The sequence below is a fragment of the Crocuta crocuta genome, unplaced genomic scaffold, assembly GCF_008692635.1.
Source record: "Crocuta crocuta isolate KB4526 unplaced genomic scaffold, BGI_CrCroc_1.0 scaffold288, whole genome shotgun sequence".
NCBI classification, from domain to species: Eukaryota; Metazoa; Chordata; class Mammalia; order Carnivora; family Hyaenidae; genus Crocuta; species Crocuta crocuta.
The window spans coordinates 4948164-4975110 of record NW_027532607.1 but is presented as its reverse complement, the minus strand read 5'-3'; the positions used below and the strand labels follow the sequence as shown (position 1 = coordinate 4975110).

The 26947-nt window shown below is 36.8% G+C and overlaps 1 protein-coding gene across 4 annotated transcripts in view; it reads right to left on the bottom strand.

Annotated features, from left to right (window-relative positions):
- The window catches only part of CEP112 (centrosomal protein 112), a 420942-nt gene that overhangs the window by 371865 nt on the left and 22130 nt on the right, over window positions 1–26947 (bottom strand). For 3 of the 4 annotated variants that reach the window (XM_077780421.1, XM_077780423.1, XM_077780424.1), the window contains exons 5-6: window positions 8090–8183; window positions 6129–6206 (exon numbers count right to left, since the gene is read on the bottom strand). In XM_077780421.1, the coding sequence (XP_077636547.1) occupies window positions 6129–6206; window positions 8090–8183 (172 nt within the window). The remainder of the gene's footprint in view (window positions 1–6128; window positions 6207–8089; window positions 8184–26947) is intronic. The other variant, XM_077780422.1, reaches the window with a different exon arrangement.

Below are 26947 nucleotides of genomic sequence, written 5' to 3'. Positions count from 1 at the left end.
GAGAAAGAGGCACATTCTTTAGTAAATAATACTGTACTATATATACACACCTTTTTGAAAAACAGAGGCAGCAAATTTCCAGCAGGCAGCAAAGTGCACTCAATAAATATTTATTGTCTGAAGGTATGTATATGAATAGTAAGTAACCATTCTCTATTTTTGGAATGGAGAAAAACCAACCCAGAAAGTAAGTTCTTCAAGGACACACCCAAATCTGCAAATATATAAAACCCTAATTCATGAAGCAGAATTAAGTATAAGGGGGAAAATAAAAGAAGGGGGAAACAGAATTCTCAAAGATGCTCAAGCTCTAATTAAGCTTCAAATTTAAAGCCAAAAGCCAGGAAAACCATCTGTGACTTATTTTTACACAGCTCTACATTTACAAGCAGAGTACAAAATATTGGTTTAGCTAATTACAATGTAGCCTTTCAACTATGCAGAAGTAACTCCTATTTCATCCTCTTCATCTTTAAAAGCCATTAAATGCAGAAGTTAAGGACTCATTCTGTTATCATAAATTTCCTTTCTTGAGTTGACCAAAAAAGAAAGAAGAAAGGAAAGAGTGTATTGTAATACTTAAGAGCAACAATGAACACTGTAAACAAGTATAAATCTTTCTGTCGTTATTCATCTACAATCCATGGAGTGTGTCTCTTACCCACTCCAATATGTAGTGAGAATTATCCATAGTAAAGCATGTTCTTACGTCTATTTGGGGGAAATAAGCAATCTATTTTCTGATTTTATAACAGCAGCCAGATGTGCTTTGAAGTTAAATGTTCCCACTTCGTAATCCACCAGTAAATGGACTTGAAGCAATCTGTAAACAGTCTTAACATTTACTTTTTTCATGCTCTTTTAGAAAATTTCTTGATCTCTCACAATACCTCCAGAAAGAAGACCACAACAAAGAATGTCCAAAATGGAAGATAAAAAAGGATTTATGTGAATCATTAAAGTCTAACAAAATATTATGCAGAAAACAAAGCCAAAAAAAAAATTAAGTTCCAATAGCAGGAATGAATCACATGACCAAACTCTTCTGGTTTAAAGAGTAAAGAGAATCATGGTAATAAAATATGTAATCATTTAAACTAGACACAAATACAGATATCTGAATGTTTTCTAAGGAAAACTGGTTTTTGACATTTTGTTATGGTTAGTTTTTTAGGTGATTTGTTTGGTTACAAATGGTTCTGTCAGCTTATTTCTTTGTATTATTCAGGATTTTGATCAAACTGATCAAATACCCCCTTATAGACTAATGTTGATCAATTAGAGACGATTCCGGGAAAATAAAGACATTTTATCTGATATTTTTACTGCCTTAAAGGAAAGGACATTTTCAAGCAACCTATTACTAGCAACACAACTAAATGTTTTTAAGTCATGGCATCAGTTAGAACTGCCAAAAATCTCTCGATAGTATTAAATAAATTCAGTCCTCAGTGGCAAATCGATTGTGCTCCAAAATGTTTTACGAGGCAACATTTTAGAGCCTGAAAAATGTTTTTCCACAGAGATAAGACTACAAATGGAGGCTCATTACTGGTTTACTCACATTTCAACAAACACTTAGCACAAATTAGATACAGAGCAAAGGGCCGACCGAGTCCATTGGCACAAGGGAAAGCAAGTAAGCCAAAGGAACAGAATGGAAACAGCCATGTACCGTCACCTGACATATGAGACAAATAACACAGCAGGAAGAGTCTTTTCAATACACGGGGGTGTCATCTGGATATACACAGGGACAAAAACAAGTCTTAGCTACCTATCTTATAATATATGTCAAAATCACCTACAGATGGCATGTAATCTAACTAGAAAAAAACAACAACAACAACAACAACGATAGAGCTGCTAGGAGAAAACAAATCAGAACATCTTCAGGACCTCAGGACAGTCAAAGACCTTAAATAGGACCCAAACGCCATTTAACCACATGGTGAAAAAATGAGAAAATGAACTGCGTTAAAATTTAAAATTTCTGTTCAGCCAAGACACCAGTAAGAGATTGAAGAAAAGCAACAAAGGAGAAGAAAATATTTATAATACCTCCTCCAAAGGGACTCTTATCCAGAACAGAAACAAAACCCTTACGTCATCAGTATGAAAAAAGCCAGTGACCCAACAGAAAAATTGGCAAACCTGTAGGCAGGCACTTGACTGTGAGAGGCTATCTAGACTGTCAATTATATACAGAAAGTCACCTAACCGGATTAGTCACCAGGAAAACATACATTAAAACCCCATAGTGCAGTGTCAACTAACCACTNAAAGTGAGTGCCAATACCAAGGATGGAAGAGAAGGTAGATTAACTGGAACTGGCACGTGGCTAATGAGGATGCAAATTGGCACAATCACTTCAGATAGACATTTGGCAGCATCTACTGTACCACTTAGCTTTCTGCTACATGGCAAGCACCCCAAAGCTTCAAAGCTTCAAGCTACAACCATTTTATTGAGCTCATAATTCTGTGGGTCAGCAACCTGGGAAGCTCACCTCCTGGAAGAGCTCAAGTGGACTTTCTCTTGCGTCTCCTGCACCACGTGACCAGTGCTCCCACCCTGTGCCTGATTAGAACAGTTCCCAACAGGCCAAGGAGGGGGACAGCCAGGCTTCCCACATTCCTCACAGGGAGAGTAAAGGCACGTCCCACCTGCTAACGGCTCACAGGTGTCCCCAAGCCCTCGACATGGAGCTTCACCCCTCCCCGATGGGCCCTGGCCTCCAGGTGGGTCTGCCTGCCTCTGGGGTGCTGTCCACCCTCTTGAGCCACCCATGGATCTGACACTCACTCCTGCTGACCTCGCCCAGCCCCCACTCACTGCCTGTCCCGAGCGCCGTCCCTGCACAAATCCCACATGCCTCCCAGATCCTGCTCTGGGGCTAAGAGGCAAAGAGTCCTCACTGTTCCTTTGCTCCTGCTCAGAGTGAGTGGACCCAGAATGGGAGTGAGCAGGATAGAAGGCCCGGGAAAGTCCTCCTCTCAGCTCCCCACCAGGCCCTCAGAAAAAGAAAAAAGAGAAAAATTTACATAAAGACAGTCAAGCATGAAATATATATCAAATATATTAACAGAGTAAGAAAGTTTCCCCAAAACTAAAGGTTACAAAATTTAAAGAGTAAGAAAAAAATACAGGAGGAAAATTAAATTGCTAGGTTGAGTAAGTAAATCTCTACTTAAATTACGTATTCCTTAAAAAATACTAAGACACTCCTGAGGAACGAAAGAATATATTTGGGGCAAAAAGTGTACTTTTAACAAAAACTAGAAAATTCAAATTCTAGAACATCTAATGCATCTGAATGAAGGTGTTTGAAAGTCATGTTGGCAATATAAAAAAAATGTACCCTCAGTGTAGAGCACAAAAATTAACTACTATTAACTGATCACTCACAGGAAGAGGGAGAAAAAAAATCCATCACACATTCTAATACAAAACTAAAATCAAAGCAAAAGCTAAGCTTTTTAATACACTGGATTCTTAAATTATTCTACTGTGATCAAAAGATAAAGAGTTCGGCCTGATTAATGTATATATGTTATAAATATATAAAAATGCAAGACTTTCATATTTTACACTGTTAGTGCATTCTTTGAACAATGAAAGTGTGAAACAGAACCCAGGAAGACCTGGTTTTAAGGCATCACCTCAAAATATTTTAGACATTTTATTTTAATTTTATTATATGAATGAAAATTCTAATCCTCTGAACAGTTAAATAATCGGGCAAAGTACTCTGTGGGCTAAGAAGTGTACATCAGAAGTTCCAAACGGCTAAGGGCAAAGGCAAGTTTAAAAGGCTAGCCCAGAATTTTGCTTTTAGTTTGATATTGCTTTCTGGCAAATATCAGGGAAAAAATGGTCTTTCTGGGGGATTTCCTATGCTCTTCTCCCACTGGTAATGCTCGGACTTCCCTCGGGTGGTAACTGCCCCTCCACCTTCAAACATAATAATGTTTTCCTTTTGACTTACTCTTCCCCTCTTGTTATTAATTCTCTCTCACTTCTCTTTCACAAATATGCTCCCAAAATGGCCAGGAGATTCACATTGCTTTAAACTCTTACCCACGCCCTACCTTCTACCGTGTCCCTTGCAGGAGCCAGCTGTCCTCATTCCGTCCCCTAAGAGCTGGCCGCCCAGCCTCTGGGTGGAGCCCCCACTTCAAACAGCTTAACTGTAAAGAGGATTCCAGCCCTCAAGTCTCCTGAAGCTCCAGACCTTGACCTCCCAACTGGCCTGCCCATCTCTTCAAACCCCACCAGTCTAAAATGAAATTTGTGACCCCTACAATGGATTCCCTCATCTGACAGTTAACTGACAGGAAGCCTGTCAGTGTTCACATTTCCTAGAAGCAAACCTTTAGGTGCCCTTCTGGTCAGTATCCTTTCCCCTTTTTGAAATGGCTTTTCCTTCAACCCTCTCCGTCTCCACAGAAATCACCTAGTATGGAGTTCACCACAAACGCCAAAAAGATGATTGGTTCCCTTTCTCCATTTCTACTCACATCCCATATAACCTTCAAAATGCCACCAAGTCAATTTCCCTAAAGCATTCCTTTTACTAAAGACCATTATTAGTGGGAAGGGTTTTAGGTCTTTTAAAATAACAATCCCTACTGTCAGTAAAGACGTAAGAAATAGACAATCCTATATCCTGGTGGTTGGAGAATAAACTGGTATATACCTTCTGGAAGGCTATGTACCAAAACGGGATGAAACCTGAGAAAGCAACCAAATGTGTATATGAAAATCTGTAGGGAAACGTATTGCAGTATCATTTACATTAGCCACAAACTGGGAACAACCGAAATGTCCAGGATGCTTAAATAAGTTATGGAATACCCATCCGAAAGAGAAATTAGTGCTATCACTAATATTCATATATTTATAGAACTACTATAAACTTCTATCAAACTGAAAACAGCACACAATAGGGGCACCTGGGTGGCTTAGTGGGTTAAGCAGCGGGCTCTTGATTTTGGCTCAGGCCATGACCTCAGAGTCTTGAGATTGAGCCCCATGTCAGGCTGTGTGCTGACAGCACAGAGCCTGCGTGGGATTCTCTCTGTCTCTCTGTCTCTCTGTCTCTCTCTCTCTCTGTCCCTTCCTCTGTGTGCATGCTCTTGCTTTCTCTCTCTCAAAACTAAAAAATTTGAAAAGAAATTAAAAACAGCACATAATAAAATAGTAATTATAATATGACCCCAATTTTGTTTAAATTTTATTTTATAAATGCACACAGGAGAAAAAAAAGGAGGGGCAGATCTATAAAACAAAACGGTAACCCATCTCTCAGTGTTAAGATTTTCAAACATATTTCATTCCTCTGATTTTCTGTACTTTGCCAATTTTCAAATTAGAAATTATCTTAATAACAAAATGTCATCAAAATTGTTCTAACCCCCTTTTCATTTCCTCAAAGCATTTTAACAGCATCATGGAAAGTGGAATGTGGAAGGAATAAATAAACCCGCAGGGCTCAACACTGCCTAAAATGTAAAAGCACAACTGCTCAATTTAGCCTTCAAACTCCAATACAATGCAGCCTGTTTAACACAGTCCCCAACCCTCTGCTTAAGTCCCCAAGATCCAGTCATGTCCATTCCCTCACACCCCCACACGTTTCTCCAGCCCTCCCTCTCTCTAGCTCCCCCCTCCACAACTGCCCAGATACATCCATGGCCCTCTCAGCCTCTGAGCCTGAAAACTGCTGCCCATGATGGCGGCTCATCAGAAAAATCTCCTGATTTTTTTTTTAACCCAAATGACCTTGCTTTTCCAAGTCCTCCCTCCCCTTTCCTCCACTTCAATCCTCTGCTTTCCAACTCATGCTAATATTTTACCATATACTATCTTAAATAATTCTTTAACTATGTATGTGTGTATCTCCTACACCCCCAACAAGACAGCTTATTGAGGGCGGGGACTACGCTTCTCTAGAATGTTATCTGTCTTTCCTGTTCTCTAGATCTTTCTCCCACAGTACCACCACACTTCTCAATGGCTGGCATCCAATAATATTCACCAAATAGAATTAGTTCAGATGTTCTCCAAGTACAATAGGACTCTGCTACATCGATGCACATACATAAACCAAGTACTTTTTTTTTACCCCAAGATTCCAACTATTAAGGCGAGCTTCGATGTCGCTGTCATCCAAAGAAACAGCAGATTTTGGGGGATGACCTTCCTGAAAGACAAAAGAGAAGAGAGAAGAACAGGTAGAGGAAAGAAGGAAGAAATAAAAGGGGAAAGGAGAGGGAGGGAGAAAACAGAAAAGTCAGAAAACGGGCCAAAATATATGTCATTCAGAGAAATGAGAGTTGCGTGTGCTTTTCTGGTAGTACCGCATTACCCTCAGAGGAAAGGTTTATGTCGCAGCGGAGGCAGAGTTCTCGATTCTAACTAATGACTGTTTATTATAGCTGCACAGGGCTGCGAGGTGCCTTCACAATATATTCATACAGTAACTAGATTTCAAAAAAAAAACACATCAAAAGAATATTTTAAAAATTAATCCAGATTCTTCTCTTTAAGTTCTTTTACAAAAAGTTTTAATTGCGGTATACCACAATAGCTTTAAAGGAGGGTGGGGAAACACTTGAAAAGATGAATTATTTACAATCCTTAAAATTCGTTAACAGGGAAGTTTGTGTTGATGTCCAAGAAGCTCCTTGTTCTTAAATCAATTCTCATTCATGCACTGAATATAAAGAGAAATAAGCTTTGGATTCACAGCATGAGAACACAATTATGGTGAAATTTTACTTTTTTTAAAAATTAAAATTGCATGATTTTTCCCCTCTCCTGTAACTTACTCTATTACACATTTATCAGAGCAGATTAAAACTCTTAATTAACTGAGGACAGCCTAAAATCTGTGCCCAGAAATGGACAATGATCTAAAAGCTCTAACAACTTAGAAAGGTAAGTCTATGTAAAATAATCATGTATACACTACAGTGCAGCCCAAAAAAATGCATTTTGAAATTAAATTTGTTGGCACATTTCCACATTTTTAGAAAACCTCATTACTAATAAATGAATCTATTTACTTATGATCACTGAAATTATCTGAAGTGATGAAAAACATACTAAAATATTCTCCATATTTTATGGTCTCCAAATTTCTACTGAACAAAATATTGAATTTATTCTATACACTGCATTTAAATTCATTACTGCTTCTATTGTTGGCCTCCTGTTTCTTGTTTTGTGAACAAAAATGTCTCAAGAAATGCACCTGCCTTGTTTTATTTTGAATAAATATAATGGTTGATAATACACCCACAGATATTTAAAATGTGCTGCCCTTAAAGTATCTTCCAAAGTTCCAAACTATCACTGGAGAAAACGCAGTGAGGTATGTTTAGAGCCATATGTGCTAAACAGCCATGCATCACACATGATCTCCTTGTAACTAAAAGTCATGTAACTCAAGACCACCCCAAGTTACGCAAGAATGGCAGTAGTAAACAGGCAAAATTCTCTTTAGAAAGCTCACAGGAATGCTCATTGGCACCTTTATCAAACCAAAACTATGTTAAGCAGTTAGATGCAAGCGAGGCATTCACATTTCAGGATATAGAGTTCACCTTCAGCAGAAAGGCAGTATCCCTTACTTCACTACAAGTTAATCCCAGTTTCTTAAATTTATGACCACTGGGTCAGTCTCTCTCTCTGCCTCTCTCTGTCTCTCTCTCTCTGTCTCTCTCTGTCTCTCTGTCTCTCTCTCTCTCTCTCTCTCACACACACACACACACTGAGTCAAAGGGAAAAGGAAAAAAAAATTTTTTTAAATGAAGTCTTCTAAAGTTATTCCCCAATGCACAAGGGCCACAATATACTGATTGACATGATGTCTCATAATCTTTAAGAAACCAGAAGGAACACTGGAATTTACCATTCTCTCCATGTTCTTTGGTATCAGGGTATTCACCAAAACCTTCAGACTTCATTCACTGTTTTAATGTAATTGTTGGAACTTTGACAAACATGAAACTAAAAATTTGTGGAGTTATTTTAAAATCACAAGCAAACAAACAAACAAGCCAAAGTAGAATCTGATCTTACACAACTCTTTGGGGTAATATCTTGTCCATCTTCTCTGGAGGTTGGACTCATAGAATGTGATCTTGTTTGGAGCTTCGCAGTGTACTGGCCCCTACTAACACACCAAAACAGTAACAATCAGAATGGAGGGAATATGGAGGACAAAGGGGAACATTCAAATCCGGGATTACCAATTTTTTTCTTTTGGAAATGAGATGATTGTTCATACTTAACAAGGATGCTTCCATAGCAGAGAAAAAAGAAATGTGACTAAAGACCATTTGTATTTCTCATATTTTATTTTTATTTAGATTTAACTATAAATAAAACGTCACCTAAATACCACATGCTTGCTCACAAATATATGCTATTTTTAAGTGGGACTATAATAAAGTAAATGTATTTAAGTCTTTTCTCCTTCCTCCCCATTTTCCTGAGTATAGAACAAAGGAAAAAAATGAAGCATATATTCTCAAAGAAGATAATCATTTTAAAAGGTTTGTAAGTTTTATTGGATTTGTGTTGCGCACCAAGATGAAGCCTTAAAATACATAAAATTTAAAAATCCTCACGTAGCTGAAAATTTGGATTAATTTGAAACCATGTCAGAAACTACAGAGAAATCAGTCTTAAATTTAAAATACATCATGTTAATTTGGGTAAAATGTTATAAGTACAGTATAAATAGGAAAATAGTTTAAGCTTCCAAATGAATTTCAATAAAAAGACTTTTCTCCAATATAAAATATAGTATAAAATATCATACTCAATATTCTACTTTAGCCTGGAGTCTAGCTACTTCAATGAAAGTTTCATTATTATGAATATCTATCCTCTGAACAGCTCCTTCAAGATACATGAAATGGAAACTAACCATTAAAGAATGAATTAAAGTCACTAACTTTTAACCACAAACCCTATTGGGATTCCCTTCACAAATACTCGTCCATTTTAGGTATATTCCCAAAGGCAGAATTGTAGTTAAAAAAGACAAGATGACAATGAATGTATTTTTTTGGTAGTAACAATGACAGAATAACATTCTGTAGACAAGTCACTAAGTAATGTCAAATGTCTGAAAACGCTGTTTAAAAGAGAGCTGTTAACGTTTATGCTCCAACTCAACAGCCCAGATATCCAAATACTTAAAAACTAATGAGAAAAATAGATAAAGCAATAGGTTGAGAATAATTTCATTAGCCCATGTGCTTTAGCTGATATGAACATTTAAAACTCAGGATGTGGGAAGAGGCAACCTAATACACCATGCTAAGCAGTGGCCTATTCTTCTTTAAGAATAGATTAAACAATCATAAAAAGAGCTATCCTTAAAAATTGAAAAATGCTTAAATATTAAAAGAAACTCTCATAGAAAATATTAATAAAAAAAGAGGACCGAACCATTTATCTATTTATTACACGGGGTGCATACATAAAACAATATATCCTTTCAACTTACTTGTAGCTGTCCTCTGCAACAATTTATCCTTTTTCACTTCACAATAAACTTTCAAAACAAGTTATTAGACCCATGTCCTCACCTGACACATACTTTTCAATCAACCACAATCTGACTTCCACTCATCCTAAAAGTGCTATAAGCTATCAACGATCTCCTAGCTGCTGAAGCAAATGAGCCACTATCTGTCCTTATCCTAGTTGACCTCACTAAACATTAGGAACAGTGTTTTCAAGATGTCACATTCACTGGCTCCCTAGAACCATTCTTCCATAGTTTTCATTCAATCCTTCAGAAATCTTTACAATAACCTTCAAGCAGCCTTTCTTCCATCCCTGCCTACCCCATGCATGCTATCATCTCAGGATTCTGTGTCAAACCTTATTTATTTTCCCTTTAACATGCATTCCTTCTGGACAATCCAAACTGCTAATAAAACTACTATTAGCTTTTCAAATAGCAAGGAGCTTGGATTACCAAGTCTACATCTCCAGCCCAAATTGCTCTTTCTCAGCCTCAAACGCTATTACAAGTACAAATTGAAAAGCCCTACTTACGATTCAATGTGTCCAAAACTAAATTCATTATCCTGTCCCTAAAGCATGCTCCAATTCAGGCCAAGTAAAGCAGAGGCACTGCTGAAGCCAGCTTCTTGTGAAGGCAGTTGAGACAACTAAAGAAGGAGGCCCTATCATTGCTAAAATCTGGCAGGCATAAGAGACACAGGACATCAGGCACGGAAGTTTCATTTCTTGCCACTGAGACAGAGTCTCCAGCTGGAAATACCATTAACTGAGACTCAAAGTAGATACAAAGACAGCTTGAATTCACAGTGATGGGGCTGGAGGTCAGGATGACAGTAGAACAGAAAGTAGGGGACAAAGCCCAGCCCTAGAAGCCTCCGTAGGGAGAAGAGCAGGCGCTGTCTACTACACAGACTGGCAGGGCATGGTGCTCGTAGACAGCCTACAACTGGGACCTGGGACATGATTACAGGAGCTCATGGTTATGGTACTTGCGCCATTTAGAAGAGAAGAACCGTGGCCTGATCAATTTCAGGGTGCTGAAAGTAACAGAAAGAAAAGCTTTAGCACATTAGTGAGACCCACGCATGTACATGCCTTTTTATTCGTGGAAGGAGTAAAGCTGTAGGAAATATAAATTCTTCCCTTTCACTTTTTCCTACTGCTGTAGCATTTCAATAGGAATCCAAATCACTCTCTCAGCATCATGCTTGATTCCAAATACTAGAGAAACAAAGATTGTCCCATTAAAGGTAAAGAGATAAGACACAAGATATGTAAGATTTACACCTAAAGGAAGACCAAATGTCCTCCTGCAAAAGAAACTTATTATGTATATACAAAGGGAAACTTCTAAATGTAATTTTTTAAGTAGGCTTCATACCCAGCATGGAGCCAAACACAGGGCTTGAACTCCCAACCCTGAGATCAAGACCTGAGCTGAGATCAAGAGTTGGATGCTCAACCAACTAAGCCACCCAGGTGCCCCTAAATGTAATTTTAATTTGTGTTTCCAATGTCATTCAAGCGGATATTTCAGATAAACAATCTGTGATCATAAAAATGTGCTTACAAATAAAAAACATGATTACCAAATTTTAAAATCATAACGGAAGAAGAGACTAACAGATTAAAAATAGTATAAAATCAAATCAGTGACTTATAAAATTAGTTCAAGAAATATTCAGATAACACAAAGGAAAAAATGAAGGGATGATTACAGTAAATGAAAATGCAAGAGATGAGGTAGAAAGATTCGTAATCTCTGACATCGAAATAACAGGAATTCCAGAAGGAGTAAATAAAACAGGAACTCGGGAAACAGTAATTGAAAGAAATAGTAGTGACAGTGCCAGTCAAGACTACATCAAAGAGCCTAAAAAGAATAGCTTATGATAGCACTTTTAGCTAGAACAAAAATGCACCATGAAAAGGATGAAAACTGAAAGTCTGCCAGGTTCTGTTTCCAGAAACAACTAGAGACAGCAGCAAGTGTGACTCTGGAGAACAAGAAAGGAATCAAAAGTTCCCCGAAGTAGAGGAACAAAGTCAAACCTGCCAAGAAGGCAGGGGCAGGGACAGGCTTCCTTGCTCTTCGAGAAAGCTGAAAATCAGTGCTGGTTCTGAGAGCGATGGCTTATAAGAAGCTGTAGGCCTAGCAGAGGCAAAGGACACAGCCACAGCCTCAAAACTAAAGAATCAGACTAGCTTCATGTGAGAGGGACAGAGTTCAAAATGAAAAGACGCAATTGATTCTCCAAATTCCCACAAACAGGAGGCAGGCTAGGAAAACTGCTCCACCTCATTCCTTATGGTTAAGAAAAAAAAAAAAAAAAAAAAACGAAAAGAAAAAAAGCCAAGAGTCCCGACAACAGAGCTAGGAGCCATGAGGAACACTTGCAGGGAAGGAGCACTAAACCCTAATCAAGAAGCAGGCAACAAATGCCTGGCTAGATTTCAGAACTGCTATAGAATTGCCATCACGCCTCTCATTCGCCCTGGTCTTTGAATGGGAGCTCTCCAGGCCCTCTATCACCACCGTGTGTTGGCTGTATAGCTGGCAGGAAGAGAGAACTTTGCTCTTTTATTGCACAGGTGTTTGGATTGGAAGAAGTCACACCAAAGAAGCCTCGACTACACCTGGATATGATTTTTATTATGTTCATTGAGGTACAACCTATGTACAATAAAACTGGATCCATTTAATGATCCAGTTGATGACTTTTGACAAATATCTGTGTAACCACCATAATCAAGACACGGATTCTTTCCCTCACACCCAAAAGTTCTCTCGAGCTCCTCTGTTAATCAATCTATTCCCTCCTGCAAACCAAGACAACCTCCAGTTAGTAGAATCTCATGTATGTGGAATCAAACAGTATGTACATTTTTATGTCTGGCTTCTCTCACTGAGGAAAATGTTTTTCAGATTCAACCATATTGTTACATGTATTGAAAGTTCATTTCCGTTTATTGATTACTGGTATTCCATTATATGAATGAACCATAATCTGTATATTTATTCATGTGCTGATGGACATTTAGATGGTCTCCACATTTCAGATACTATGAATAAGGCTGCTATGAACCCTCTAGTTCAAGTGTTTATGTGGGCATACGTTTTCATTTCTCTTGACTAAACATCTAGGGATAGAATTGTGCAGTCATATGGTAAGTTATCTTCAACTTTCTAAGAAATGGCAAACCATTTTCCATAGTGGTTGTGCCATTTTACACTCCCATCAACACCATATGAAACTTCCTGTGTCATCACATTGTCATCATACTTGGCTTTCTCAGTCTTTACCATTTTAGCCATTCAAGTGGGTGTGTGGTGGTATCACACTGTACTTGATCCTGTTCATTTCCCTGATCAGTGTTGCTGACCCATCTTTTCATGCGTATATATTAGCTATTCATATATTTTCTTTTGTGAAGTGTCTGTAAAATCTTTTGCACAGTAATTGGGTTGTCTACTTTTCCCTGAATTCTAAGAGTGCTTCACGTAGACAGACCCAAGTCCTGTGTCAGGTATTTGTACTTAGAATATTTTCCTTCATGTTGTGCCTTGCCAGGTGATTTTTCCAAATGGTGTTTTTCAAAGAAAAAAAGTTTCAATTTTGATAGTCCAGTTTATGACTTACTTGTTGTTTGTGTCTTTTTATATCCTATTTTAGAAATCTTTGCCTACTCGTAGGTCACAATGACTTTCCTGTTTTCTTCTAAGTTCTCTAGTATTTAACATTTTCATTTAAGTCTAAAACCCATTTCATTTTTCTCCCATATGGATATCCAGTTGTCCCCTCCATAATTTGCTTTATTTCTTTGATTAATTCCATTGCCATCTTTGTGGAAAATCAGTGGATTTTCAATCAGTATGTGCAGATGTATTTCTAGATTGGTTCAAATTCTAGAATTTGTTCTAATCTCCGGCTTTATCCATCCTTTCCCAACACCGCTATCTTTATTACTGTAGCTTTGAATCTAAAAAACCAGGGACTGTAAGTCCTCTTTTTCCTCTTTCTTTACAATTGCTTTGGTTTTTCATGGATAACTTAAATCAAGCAGAGGAAGTTCCCCTCTATTCCTAATTTGCTGAGAGTTTTTATCATGGATGGTTGTTGCATTTTGTTAAATGCTTTTTCTGCATCTATTCAGATGATGACATGATTTTTCTTTCTTAAATTATTTATGTGATGAAATACATAGATTTCCAAGTACCAAAAACTCTCATCTTCCCGGGATTAAACCTCATACATTCATGATATAATATCCTTTTATATCCTTTTTCTGGATACAATTTGCTAATTAAGAGTGTTTAAATCTATGTTCATGAGGGAATATTGGTATGCAGTTTTATGTTCTTGTAATGTCTTTGTCTTCTTTTGGAAACAAAGTAATACTGACTTAACAAAATCAGTTGGGAAGCATTCCCTCTTTCTCTATTTCCTGAAAAAATTTCATGCAGGATGAGATTTCTTCCATGAAAGCCTGATAAAATTCACCAAGGAAGCCATCTGGGCTTAGAGATTTCTTTGTGGGAAGGTGGTTAATTATGAATTAAGTTTCCTTGGTAGATAATAGGGCTACTCAAATTTCCCATTTCGTCTTGAGTCAGTATTAGTTTTGTGTCTTTGAGGGAATGTGTCTACTTCATCCAAGTTTTCAGGGGTACAAGGTGGTTTATATTATTCTCATTATATTCTTAATGTGTACAGTATCCATACAGAGGCTCCCTTTCATTCCTGATGCTGCGAATTTGTGTTTTCTCTTTTAATTTTTTTATTTTTAATTATGGCAAATTACATGTAACATAAAATTCACTGTCTTAACTATTTTTTTTATTTTAGAGAGAGACAGAGTGGGGGAGGGAGGGGCACAGGAAAGGAGTGAGAGAGAGAGAGAGAGAGAGAAAATCCTAAGCAGGCTCCGCACTCAGTGCAGAACCCAAGCAGGGTTCAATCCCATGACCCTTAGATCACAACCCAAGCCAAAATCAAGAGTTGGGATGCTTAGCCAACTGAACCACCCAGTCACGCCAGCTGCCTTAACAACTTTTAAGTGTACAGTTCAGTAGCATTAAGTACACTCACATTGTTGTACACCCTTCTCCCCCATCCATCTTTAAAACATATTCATCTTCCTAAACTGAAACTCTATATTCACTAAACAATACCCTATTCCTCTCTCCCTACAGCCATTAGCAAACACCATTCTACTCTCTGCCTCTACAAATCTGACTATTTTAGATACCTTGCAAAAATGTGAACATACAGTATATGTCCTTTTTGTTACTGGCTTATTTCCCTTAGCATAATTATCTTCAAGTGTCATCTATGTTGTAATATGTGTCAGAATTTCCTTCCTTTTTAAGGCTCACTCATACTCCACTATGTGTACATGCCACATTTTGTTTCCATCCATCTACTGATGCACACTTGGAATTCTCTCACCTTTTGGCTAGTGCAGATAATTACACCATGAACATCGGTGTACAAATAAGTGTTCAATTCCCAGAAGAGGGATTGGTAGATAAGATGGCAACTATTCCTAATTTATTTGAGAACCGCCATACTATTTTCCACAGTAGTTATGCCATTTTACATTCCCACCAAGAGTGTACAAAGGTCCCAATTTCTCCACATCCTTGCTAACATTTGTTTGTTTATAGTAGCCATCCTAATAGGTGTGAGGTGGCACCTCATTATAGTTTGTTTGAGAGAGAGAGAGAGAGAGAGAGCGAGCAGGAGAGGAGCAGAGAGGGAGAGAGGGAGGGAGAAAAAGAGAATCCCAAGCAGAATCCACACTCAGAGCAGAGTCCGACACAGGGCTTGATCCCACAACCATGAGATCATGACCTGAGTCAAAGAAATCAAGAGTCAGACACTCAACCACCCAGGTGCCCCTCTCATTATGATTTTGATTTGCATTTCCAGAATGATTATTGATGTTGAGCATCTTTTCATGTATTTATTGGCCATTTGTATATCTTTGGAGAAATGTCTACTCAAGTTTTTTGCCCATTTTTTGACTGGGTTGTTTTTCATTATTGTCATTGAGTTGCAGAAGTTTCTTACATATTCTGAATATTAACTGCTTTTCAGATATATGATCTCCAAATACTTTCTCCCACTGCATAGGTTGTCTCTTCATTCCATTGATCGCATCCTTTGATACATAAAATTTTTAATTTTGATATAACTCAATTCATCTATCTTTTTTCCTTTGTTGTCTGTGCTTCTGGCATCAGATCCAATCAATGACTGCCAAATCCACTGTCATGAAGCTTTTCCCCTATATTTTCAACTAAGAGCCTTATAGTTGCAGCTCTTATGTTCAGGTCTTTGATTCATTTTGAGTTAATTTTTGCATATAGTGTAAGGTCCAACTTCATTCTTTTGCATGTGTTTTGCATCCAGTTTTCCCAGCACAATTTGTTGAAAAAAATGTCCTTTTCCTACTGAGTGATTTGGCACCCTTGTCAAAAATAATGTGATCACATATGTAAGGGTTTATTTCTGGGATCTCTATTCTACTCTATTATTCAATATATGTCTGTCTTTATGCCAATACCACACTATTTTGATTACTGTGGCTTTGCTATAAATTTTGAAATCAGGAGGTATGAATATTCCAGTTTTGTTCTTCTTTCCCAAGACTGTTTTGGCTATTCATTGTCACTTGAGATTCCATATGAATTTTATGATATATTTTTGTATTTCTGAAAAAAAAAATAAACCATGCCACTGGAATCTTGATAGGGCACTCCACTGGATCCATTTATCACTTTGAGTAGTACTGACATCTTAACAGGTTAAGTCTTCCATGGACACCAGGATGTCTTTCCATTTACTAGTGTCTTCTTTAATTTCATAGTTTTTCAGGGTACAAATCTTTCTCCTCATTGACCAAGTTTATTCCTAAGTATTTTATTTTTTTTGATGCTATTGTAAATGGAATTATTTTCTTAATTCCTTGTCAGATTGCTTACTGTCGGTATATAAAAAATGCAACTGATTTTTGTGGGTTGGTCTTTTATCCTGATGCTTTGCTGCATTTATTAGTTCTAACAGTTCCGTATGGAATATGTAGGATTTTCCATGTATAAGATCACGTCATCTGTGAACAGGGATGATTCTACTTCTTCCTTTCCAATTTGGATGCCTTTTATTTCCTTTTCTTGCCTGATTGCTCTGGCTAGAACTTCTCGTACTGGGCTGAATAGAAGTGACAAGAATCAACATCACTGTCCTGTTCCTGACCTCAGAGGAAAGTCTTTGTCTTTCTCCATTAAGTATGATGCTAGTGATCAGCTTTTCATATATGGCCTATTATTTTGAAATAGTTTCCTTCTATTCCTAGTTTATAATTTTTATCATGAAAGGGTATTAAATTTTGTCAGATGTTTTTCTGCATCGTTTGACATGATCATGTGGTTTTTTTTCAATCATTCTGTTAATGCAGTGTACTGTACTAATTGAGTTTCATCTGTTAAATTATCCTTGCATTCCAGGAATATCCTACTTGGTCATGGTGTATAATCTTTTTAATGCGCTGCTGAATTCTGTTTGCTAGTTGTTGTTTTTTTCTTTTCTGGTTTTGTTGTTTTTTTTTTTTTTTCTGGAAGATTTTTATATCAGTATTCATCAAGGAAACTGGTCTGTAGTTTTCCAGTAGTGTCTTTATCTGGCTTTGGTATCAGGGTAATGCTGACCTTGTGCCATGAATTTGAAAGTGTTTCCCCTTTTTCACTTTTTGGAAGAGTTTGAGAAGGACTGGGGTTAAATATTCTTTAGATGCCCAGTAGAATTCACCCATGAAGTCTTCTGGTTCTAGGCTTTTTTTTGTTGTGAGCTTTTTGAATATTCCTTTAACAACATTACCAGTTACAGGTCTTTTCAGATTTTCTATTTCCTCGTGATTCAGTCTTGGTAGACTGTTTCTAGTAATTTGTCCATTTCATCTGGTTTATCCAGTTTGTCAGCATACAACTATTCATCATACTCATCTATAATCCTTTTTATTTCTGCAAAATCAGTTGTAATACTCCCTCTTTCATTTCTGATACAGTTATTTGAGTCTTCTTTTCTTTTTCAAAAAGAAAAGAAAAGCTAAAGGTTTAGTTTTGTTGATTTATTTTTAAGAAAACAACTCTTGGTTTCATTTTTTTCTCTAATATTTTTTATTTATCTTTTGTTTTTTTATTTTTTATTTATCTATTTTGTTTATCTCTGCTCTAGTTTTTATTATATCCTTTCTTCTTCTAACTTTGGAGTTTGTTCTTCTTTTTCTAGTTCTTTAAGATGTAGACTTAGGTTGTCCCTATGAGATCTGTATTGTTTTTTAATGCAAGCTTTTACAGCTCTAAGTTTCCCTTTTAGCACTGCTTTCATAGCATCTCCTAAGTTTTGGTACACTGTGTTTTCATTTCCGTTTATCTCAAGATATTTTCTAATGACCTTTTTGATTTCTTCTTTGACTCACTGCTTGCTTAGAGTTATTTAATTCCACACATTTGTGAATTTTCCAGTTTCACCTGCTATTAACTTCTAGTTTCCCGATATTTTGATCAGAAAAAAAATACTGTGTGATTTCAATTTTTAAAGCTTTATAAGACTCTTTTGTGGTCTATTACATGATTTACCCTGGAGAATGTTCCATGTGTACTTTGTGTTGGATGGAATGCTTTGTATATATCTGTTTGGTCCACTGGTCTGTAGTGTTGCTCAAACCTTCTATTTCTTTATTGATCTTCTGTCTGATTGTTCTATCCATTGTTGAATGTGGGAATGTACTAAAGTTTCTTACTATTACTGTAGAGCAATTTGTCTCTTCAGTTCTATCAATGTTGGTCTCATATATTTAGGACTTCTGATGTTTGGTGCATGTAATTTTATAATTGTTATATCTTCTTGGCAAATATACATCCTTCTGTTTCACAGCAATGTCTTCCTTAAAGTCCATTTTGTAAGATATAGAGTCACCTCTGCTCCCCTTTGGTTACTATTTACATGGAATACCTTTCTCTATTCTTTCACTTTCAATGTGTGTGTGTTTTTACATATAAAGTGAGTCTCCTGTAAACAGCATATAGTTGAATACTAGCATTTTTTATACATTCTGCCAAACCATGACTTTTCATTGTGGAGTTTAATCCATTTATACTTAAAGTGCAATTAATGAGGGATAGACAAAGACTTACTATTGACATTTTATCTTCTGTATATCTTATAGGTTGTCTCTCATTTCCTTCCTGCCTGCCTTTTTATTTAGTTGATTTTTTGTGGTGCCATGTTTTGATTCCCTTCTCATTGCCTTTTGTGTCTATTTTCTTTGTGGTTACCATGAGGATTACAAAAAAATTTTTAACTCCTAAAGTTACAACAATATATTTTAAACTTCAACTACATACAAAAACTCTACTCCTTTACAGCGCCACACCTCTCCCCACAAGTTTATGTTACTGATGCCATGTACCCATTAACATATAATTATTTTATACATATTTTTTATTCCTATAAAAATAAAAATGAAATTATGAACCAAAATGGAAATTCTACAGGTTTTTATATTTCTCCATATATTTCTTTTTATTTGATAAGTCTGACCAGAATGTATCTATTTAGCTTTTCAAAAGAAAATCAATGCTTGGTTCATTGAATTATCTCCATTGTTTTCTGTTCCACTGATTTTCACCCATCTATTTTATTTCCTTCACTCCGCTTACATTGGGTCCACTTAGCTCTTACTTTTCCAGCTTCAAAAGGGGGAAGCTGTGATCACTGAGTTTAGATATCTCTTCTTTTCTGATATAAGCATTAAAAACTCTAAATTTTCCTCTAAGCACTGCTTTAGCTGCACCTCAGAAAGTGTGATATATTGTTTTTTCCTTATCATTTGTTTGGAAACATTTTCTAAACTCCCTTGTGATTTCTTCCTTCACCGATGAGTTTCCTAGAAGTGATTTCTGGGTGGCACCTGGCTGGCTCAGTTGGTGGAGTGACTCTTGATCTTGGGGCTGTGAATTCAAACCCCACGTTGAGTGTGGAGATTACTTAAAATCGAAAATGGGGTGCCTGGGTGGCTCGGTCACTTAAGTGTCCAACTCTGGATTTCTGCCCACGTCATGATTGCACAGTTTGTGAGTTCGAGCCCCACGTCACACTCTGTGGTGACAGTGCGGAGCCTGCTTAGAATTCTCTCTCCCTCTCTCTCGGCCCCTACTACCACTGGGCATTCCTCTCNAAAAAAAAAACAAAAAAAACATTTATAAATATTTTAGGGCTGTTCTGGATATACACTACTATTATCGTTCATTTCTCATTAAATTCAAATGAGGTCAGTCTACATACTGTGTGACTTTAATCTTTTGTGACCAATTGAGATTTCTTTTATGACCAGACATGACCTATCTGGATGAACACTCCATACGCACTTAAAGAATGCGTAATCTGTACTTGTTGGGTGGGGTATTTTATAGATGTCAATGAGGCTGAGGTGTGTCAGTGCATTGCTGAAGTCTTCTATAGCCTCACTGATTTTTCTGCTCCATCAGTTCCTAAGAAAGGTGTTAAAATCTGGAACATTTGTGGATTTTTCTATTTCTTCCCTTTAGCTGTTACTTATTGCCTTGTATATTTCTGAAGCTTTATCATTTGCTACATACACATTTATAATGGTTATGTCATGCTTGTGAACTTATTCTTATATCATTACAAAATAATTATGTTTGTCTCTCATAATTCTCCTTGGCTTAAAGTCTACTTTATTTGATATTTAATATAGCCATTCCAGCTTTCTTATGCTTATTGTTTTCATTTTATATCTTTTTACATTCCACGACTCTTTCAACTTACTTGTCTTAGTACTGTAAGGTATGTCTCTCATAGATAACATACAATCTGTTCTTGCTTTTTTAATACAATCTAGCAATCAATGCCTTTGGAATAGACTGTTGAGTCCATTACATTTAATATAATTATTGATACAGATACAGTTCTATTTGGTCTGCTATTTGGCTATTTGTTTTATATTTGTCCCATCTTCTCTGTTTCTCTCTTCTTCCTTCCCTACCTACTTTTGTGTTGACTATTTTACTGTATTCCATTTTAATCCCTTTAGTTATATTTCTTCCTGGTTATATGTCTTTCTATTATATTTTTAGTACTTGTTCTAGGTGTGTGGTGGGCAACATCTAATATGGCTCCCAATGATTCCCATCTCCTGGTATTCACACCCTTGTGTAAACCCTTTTCCCTGAGTGTACGCTGAACCTAGTGATTTACTTTTAATAACCTGAATCTAACACAAGTGAAAGGCTATCACTTCCAAGATTAGCTTACAAAAAGACCATGGTTTCCATCTTGCTTCTTTTCTTCAATGCAAGCCAGCTGCCATGTCTCAGGCTGTCCATTGGAGAAGTCTAAACAGCAAGAAACTGAGAGAAGCCTCTGAATGAGAGCCATAAGACTGAGGCCCCAAGAAAAACACCTCACAAATACTCTGACTGCAGCTTTATAAGAGAACCTGAGCCACAAATGCCAGCTAAGCCATGTCTACAGGATAACAAATATTTGTTGTTCTTAAGTTGCTAAGACTCAGAACAATTTGTTATGCAGCAATAGATAACTAATACACATTTTGGTACCTGGAAATGAGGTATCACCTAAAAAGTAGAAGCATCTTTTGAACCAGGTAGTGGTCAGAGGCTGGAAGGACTTTGACTTGTACACTAGAAAAAGACAAAACTGACTTGAAGAGGCTGTTAGCAGAAATCTGGACTTGCGGACACTGCCAGTGAGAACTCAAGAGGAAGTGAGAGATGTGTTATTGAAAAATAGAAGAAGAGGGAGCCTTTTTATGCAGTGGCCACACTATCACCAAGTGATATGTAAAAGAGATGTGCTTAATAAGTTGGGTGAGTGACATAGTGACAGAGATTTCCAAGCAAAGTATTTCTTGCTGCTTACAGTAAAATGCGAGAGAAGAGTAATTAATAAATTAAATTAAGTGGAGGACACCTAAAGAAAAAAGAACCAGGACTTCATGACTTTAAAAATTCTCAGTCTCCAGCTGGCAAAAGATGCTAAAGGAAGAAATGGCATCCAAGTGAAGTCTGAGCACTGCCTAGAGAAAAAGCCAAGAGTATAAATGAAAAACCTTTTTTTAAGATCAAAAAGATCAAAGGTGGTGCATCAAGAATACTATACATTCATACATAGAGAACTTTAAAAAGATTAAGGCTATGCTTTAAAGATTCTCTCAATCAAACAACAGAGCCTCTAGAAAGGTTAAGGTCATTATGCCTCAATCTTGTCAGAAGCAACCCAACGTGGAAAGGGAATCTCAATGAGATTAATATATGTCGTTTTTCTCTAATTGAATGAACATAAATGAGATGCATAGGAGGTCTACAAAGTTTTTGAGAAAATTCTATCAGCAAAATCATTGCTCCCCTAGACTGAAAAAGATAGATTCTTCCAGAAGGAGACAGGTTGAAAAAACTACTAAGCTGCAAATACATGCTACCTTTCATGAAAAAGGAAGAACTCAGAAGATGAAATCAAGAGCCTTGTGGGAGGAGCCAAGAGACATACAATATTATTCTGAGGTCTTAAGCCTTGATTAAGGAATTTCCAATATTTGCCCAACTAGATTTCAGAACTGCTGTGGAAACCAGTGACTCCTCTGTACTTCCCATTAGTCTCCCTTTCAGAAATGTCTATAGTGATTATTGATTATAGTTGGGTGTGTGGGGAGCAGGTAACTGTTGGAACAGGCATTTCTCCAAAGAAGATATACAAATGGTCATTAAGCACACAAAAAGATGCTCAGCACAACTAGTCATTAGGGGAATGCAAATAAAAACTGCAATGCAATACCACTACATGCCCACTAACATGACCAAAATCAAAAACACTGATAATACCAAGAGGTGAGGATGTGAAAAAACTGAAGCACTCACACATTGCTAACGGGGATGTAAAATGGCACTGCCACTTTGGGAAATGGTTTGTTATTTCCCTCAAGAAGTTAAATATACACTTACATAGCCTACTGCTAGATGTCTACCAAAAGAAATGAAAAACACATGCTCAAACAAAATTTTGCAATATGAGCCTGGGTAGCTCAGTTGGTTAAGCGTTTGACTTCAGCTGAGGTTATGATCTCATGGTTCATGAGTTCAAGCCCCGCATCAGGCTCCATGCTGACAGCTCAGAGCCTACAGCCTCCTTCAGATTCTGTCTCCCTCTCTCTCTGACCCTCCCTCGCTTATACTCTGTCTGTCTCTTAAAAATAAACAAAACATTAAAATTTTTTTAAATTTGCAGTATGAATGTCCACACAGCATAATTCATAACAACCAAAGTCTGATAAGAATCCAAATATCCATTAACTGGTAAATAGATAAACAAAATGGGATATACTCATCAGTAAAATACCATTCAAGGTTAAACAGGAATGAAGTATTGATACATGCAACATGAACTTCAAGAACAACACACTAAGTGAAAGACCCAGATGCATAAGACCAAATAGTTTATGACTCCATGCATATGAAATTTCTAAAAAAGGCAAAACAATAGAGACAAAAAGCAGATCACTGCTTATCTGGACCTGGGAGTGTAATTCCATATTATAAAGATATTAACTCTTCCTAAATTGATCTATAGACTCAATACATTCCCAATTACAATCCCCACAGAGATACGTGTGTGTGTGTGTAAACTGGTAAGCTAATTATAAAATTTAAACAAAAAGGTAAAGAAGCAAGAAAAGCCAAGGCAATCTTGAGAAGAAAAGGAAGCTGGAATGCATACACCACACTACTAAAAATCAAGATTGATTTCCAAGCTGCAGAAATTAAGGTATATTGTTATAGCACACAGATAGACAAACAGACCAATGGAGGAGATAAGAGTCCAGAAACAAACCCACACAAATAAGATTTCCTAGTTTACAATAATGATGCCCACTACAGCAGTGGGGAAAGAATGGCTTTTTTTTTTTTTTAAGATGTTGGACCAAATGGTCTACCCATCCACTATCCTGGGCTGGTTAGGGGTGGGAAGAAGTCCTACCTCACTTTATACATAAAAACTGATTCCAGATGAAGCATATACCTAAACAGGAAAAATAAAATAAGAAAGCTTCTAGAAGGCAACATAAGCTAAGTATCTCCATTGTCTTGGGATAGGCAAGGCAAGAAATCTTAAACAGGACACACAAAAAAAGCACAAACAATATCAGAGACAAATAACAAATAAAACTGTAATATAATTATAACATTCAACAGATCACACCAATGAAAGTGGGAGAAGATATCTGCCATACATACCTCAACAAGAAATGTATTCTGGATATATACATTTGTATCCAGAAAATACAAAGAATCATGACAAATCAAAAAAGACTGACAAGGGCGCCTGGGTGGCTTAGTCGGTTAAGTGTCCGACTTTCGCTTAGGTCATGATCTCGCGGTTCGAGGGTTCGAGCCCAGCGTCGGGCTCTGTGCTGCTGACTGCCAGCTTAGAGCCTGGAGCCTGTTTCAGAGTCTGTGTCTCCCTCTCTCTCTGACCCTCCCCTGCTCACGCTGTCTCGCTCTCTCTCCTAGAAATAAATAAAAATTAAAAAAAAAAAAAAAAAGACTGACAAACCATGTTTTATTAAAAAATGGATAGAAACTTCACAAAGAGGACATCCAAATGGCCAAAAAGCATAGGAAAAGGTGCTCAATGTCATTAGTCATAAGGAACGATGCAAATTAAAACACAGCATACAAGAATTGCTAAAACTAAAAGAAATGGACAAACCGAGCATTGGGATAGATGGGGAGCCACAGACTCTGAAATCCTATGTTGGAAAAGTAAATTGCCGTAACCATTTTGGAAAACTCTTTGGCAGTACGTATGGTAAGTACCCTTCTAAGTCAACGTAGTGTACATATGGGCACTAAAAGACATGCAAAAGAATGTTCAGAGCAGAGTTATTCGCAATAGCTAAAACCTAGAACAAAACCAAACATACAGCAACAGCAGAATGGATATATTCACACAGTAGTAAATAAAAAAGAATAATCCATTGCTAAACACAACAACACAAACCATCTCACAACATAACGTTGAGCCAATGAAGCTAGAAAAAAGCGAACACACTTACAAATCAAAAACAGTTAAAACTGATCTATGGTGATATAATGCAGAATAGTGGTTACTATTTGGTGGGATGATAAATGAATGGGAAGGGGCAAGAGAGAGCTTTCTGGAGAGGTGAGGATGTTCTCTCTCTTGATTTAGAAGGTGGTTATATAAAGGTATTCCTTTTGTAAAACTTCACCAAGGTTTAGACCTGAGATTGTGTCTTGTATGTTACACACTGATTTTAAAAGTTTGCCACAAAGAATGAAACACAGCTACATTTATTAACAAGGATGAATCTAAAAAATATGAGAAAAAGAAGCTTCAAAATAATATATGAAGTATGGTCCCACTTACATAAAGTTAAAAAAAAAAAAACAAAGAAAAGAAATGATTAACACAAAAGGCAGGACAATGGTACTCTGAGGAGATGGGAAGAGGAGCCAGTAAGGAAGGTCACCAAAGTCTTCTGGAGTACTTTAATGTGCTATTTCTTGGTTGGTTAACAGTATAGGGATGTTTATTTTATAATTGTTCTTTAAACTGTACCTGTGTATTTTCATGCACTTTTTACATGTACACTATGTTTCACAGTTGTAAAACACTGTACGAGTCATACAACTCCTACACAACTACTGCATTATCAATGATCGGGAAACTAAAATGAGAGTTCACTAGATTTCATGCCTTTGCATTCATCTGAGCAGCGGCTAATAATGTTACATACCACCTAAAGAATCATCTTCTTAAGGTATTGCTAAATAGAAATGAAACATAATAATAAATAGCAAGAAATAATGAGGTAAACTATCAAATTACTCTGAAAATAAGAAAAAGAAATAACTTCCAATGATCCACAACCATACTTACTTATTTTTTCAAAGGGAACTTTATTAAGAATAAAAAGAAAAACAAAATGGGGAAAAAATGAGATGGGTTGACAAAACTAAAAAAATTACCAGAGATTCATAAACAATTTAAGACTTCATGTTTTACCCATTTCCTACCTTAAAATAACACATTTGATTTTAAAAATTAAAAATAAAAACCATTTGTAAAAGTCACACAATTAAGCCAATGTTTATTCATTGATCTCTGGTTTAACAGTACAACACTCAGAGAGTAAAATATTTCAAAATCCTTAAAATTAAGTTTTACGGTTAACATACTTACAAGCTTACTATCATCTTTTTTTATTAAAAGGACAATCAGGGGTGCCTGGGTACCTCAGTCGGTTAAGCATCCAACTTTTGGCTCAGATCATGATCTCGCGGTTCGTGGGTTCGAGCCCCGCATCGGGCTCTGTGCTGACAGCCAGCTCAGAGCCTGGAGCCTGTTTCAGATTCTGTATTTCCCTCTCTCTCTGACCCTCCCCTGCTCACACTGTCTCTCTCTCTCTCTCATAAATAAATAAAAACATTAAAAAAACTTTTTTAAATAAAAGGACAATCAAAACTATTCAATATTATGACCTCACAAAAAGAAAGCTTCCTGTGAAATAGAAAGATGCTATTACAAAGCCCCAATCATCAAAATTTTTTACAAAGCAACTAAATATGTCAAAACTCTAACTAAAAAAAAAAAGCCTAAGAAAAACGGAAGGCCATTGTTCTCAAAGCAATTCTATCTCAGTTGCAACTTGTTGCCACTTCCTTGACTTGGTAAACACCAAAGAATAATATTTAATTAAAGCATTAATGTTGAGAAATTATGAGTAGTTAAGTGGTTTTATGAGTGCATGAAATATTAGGTCTTATGGAGTATCCTAAGAAATAGTTTTCATTCCTCATCCATGTAGCAGACTTATCTGTAGAGTTTAAGGTTAAGTGCCTACCTAACAAGTGGCCGCTATATCAAAAATATCAAATGAATCAGATGTAATCCATCCTAAGTGTTTTATCCAAAAAAATGATGGAAAAAATTGATTTAAGTCAAATGATTAGTTTTTCTTGCTTTCAGAAAGATTTATTGGCAAGAGCTCCTCTGAAACCTGAGACTGACCAAACAGAAAAGCAACTAGGTGCTGATCATGGGTGATTATCATCAAAGAAATACCCATGGATCACAAGGAAGCACAGATAAAAGGTCTACCCTGTGGGGGAGGCAGTTTATAGGCACCAACACCCATCTCCTGGCCCCTGTCTGCATCCCCCTTCCCCCCAAGATGGCAGCTCTCCATCTATGCCAGGTTTTACAAGGGCCAAAGGAAGACTCAGGTCAACAGTTCCAAGCCCAATACAGTAGCCACTAAATCACATAC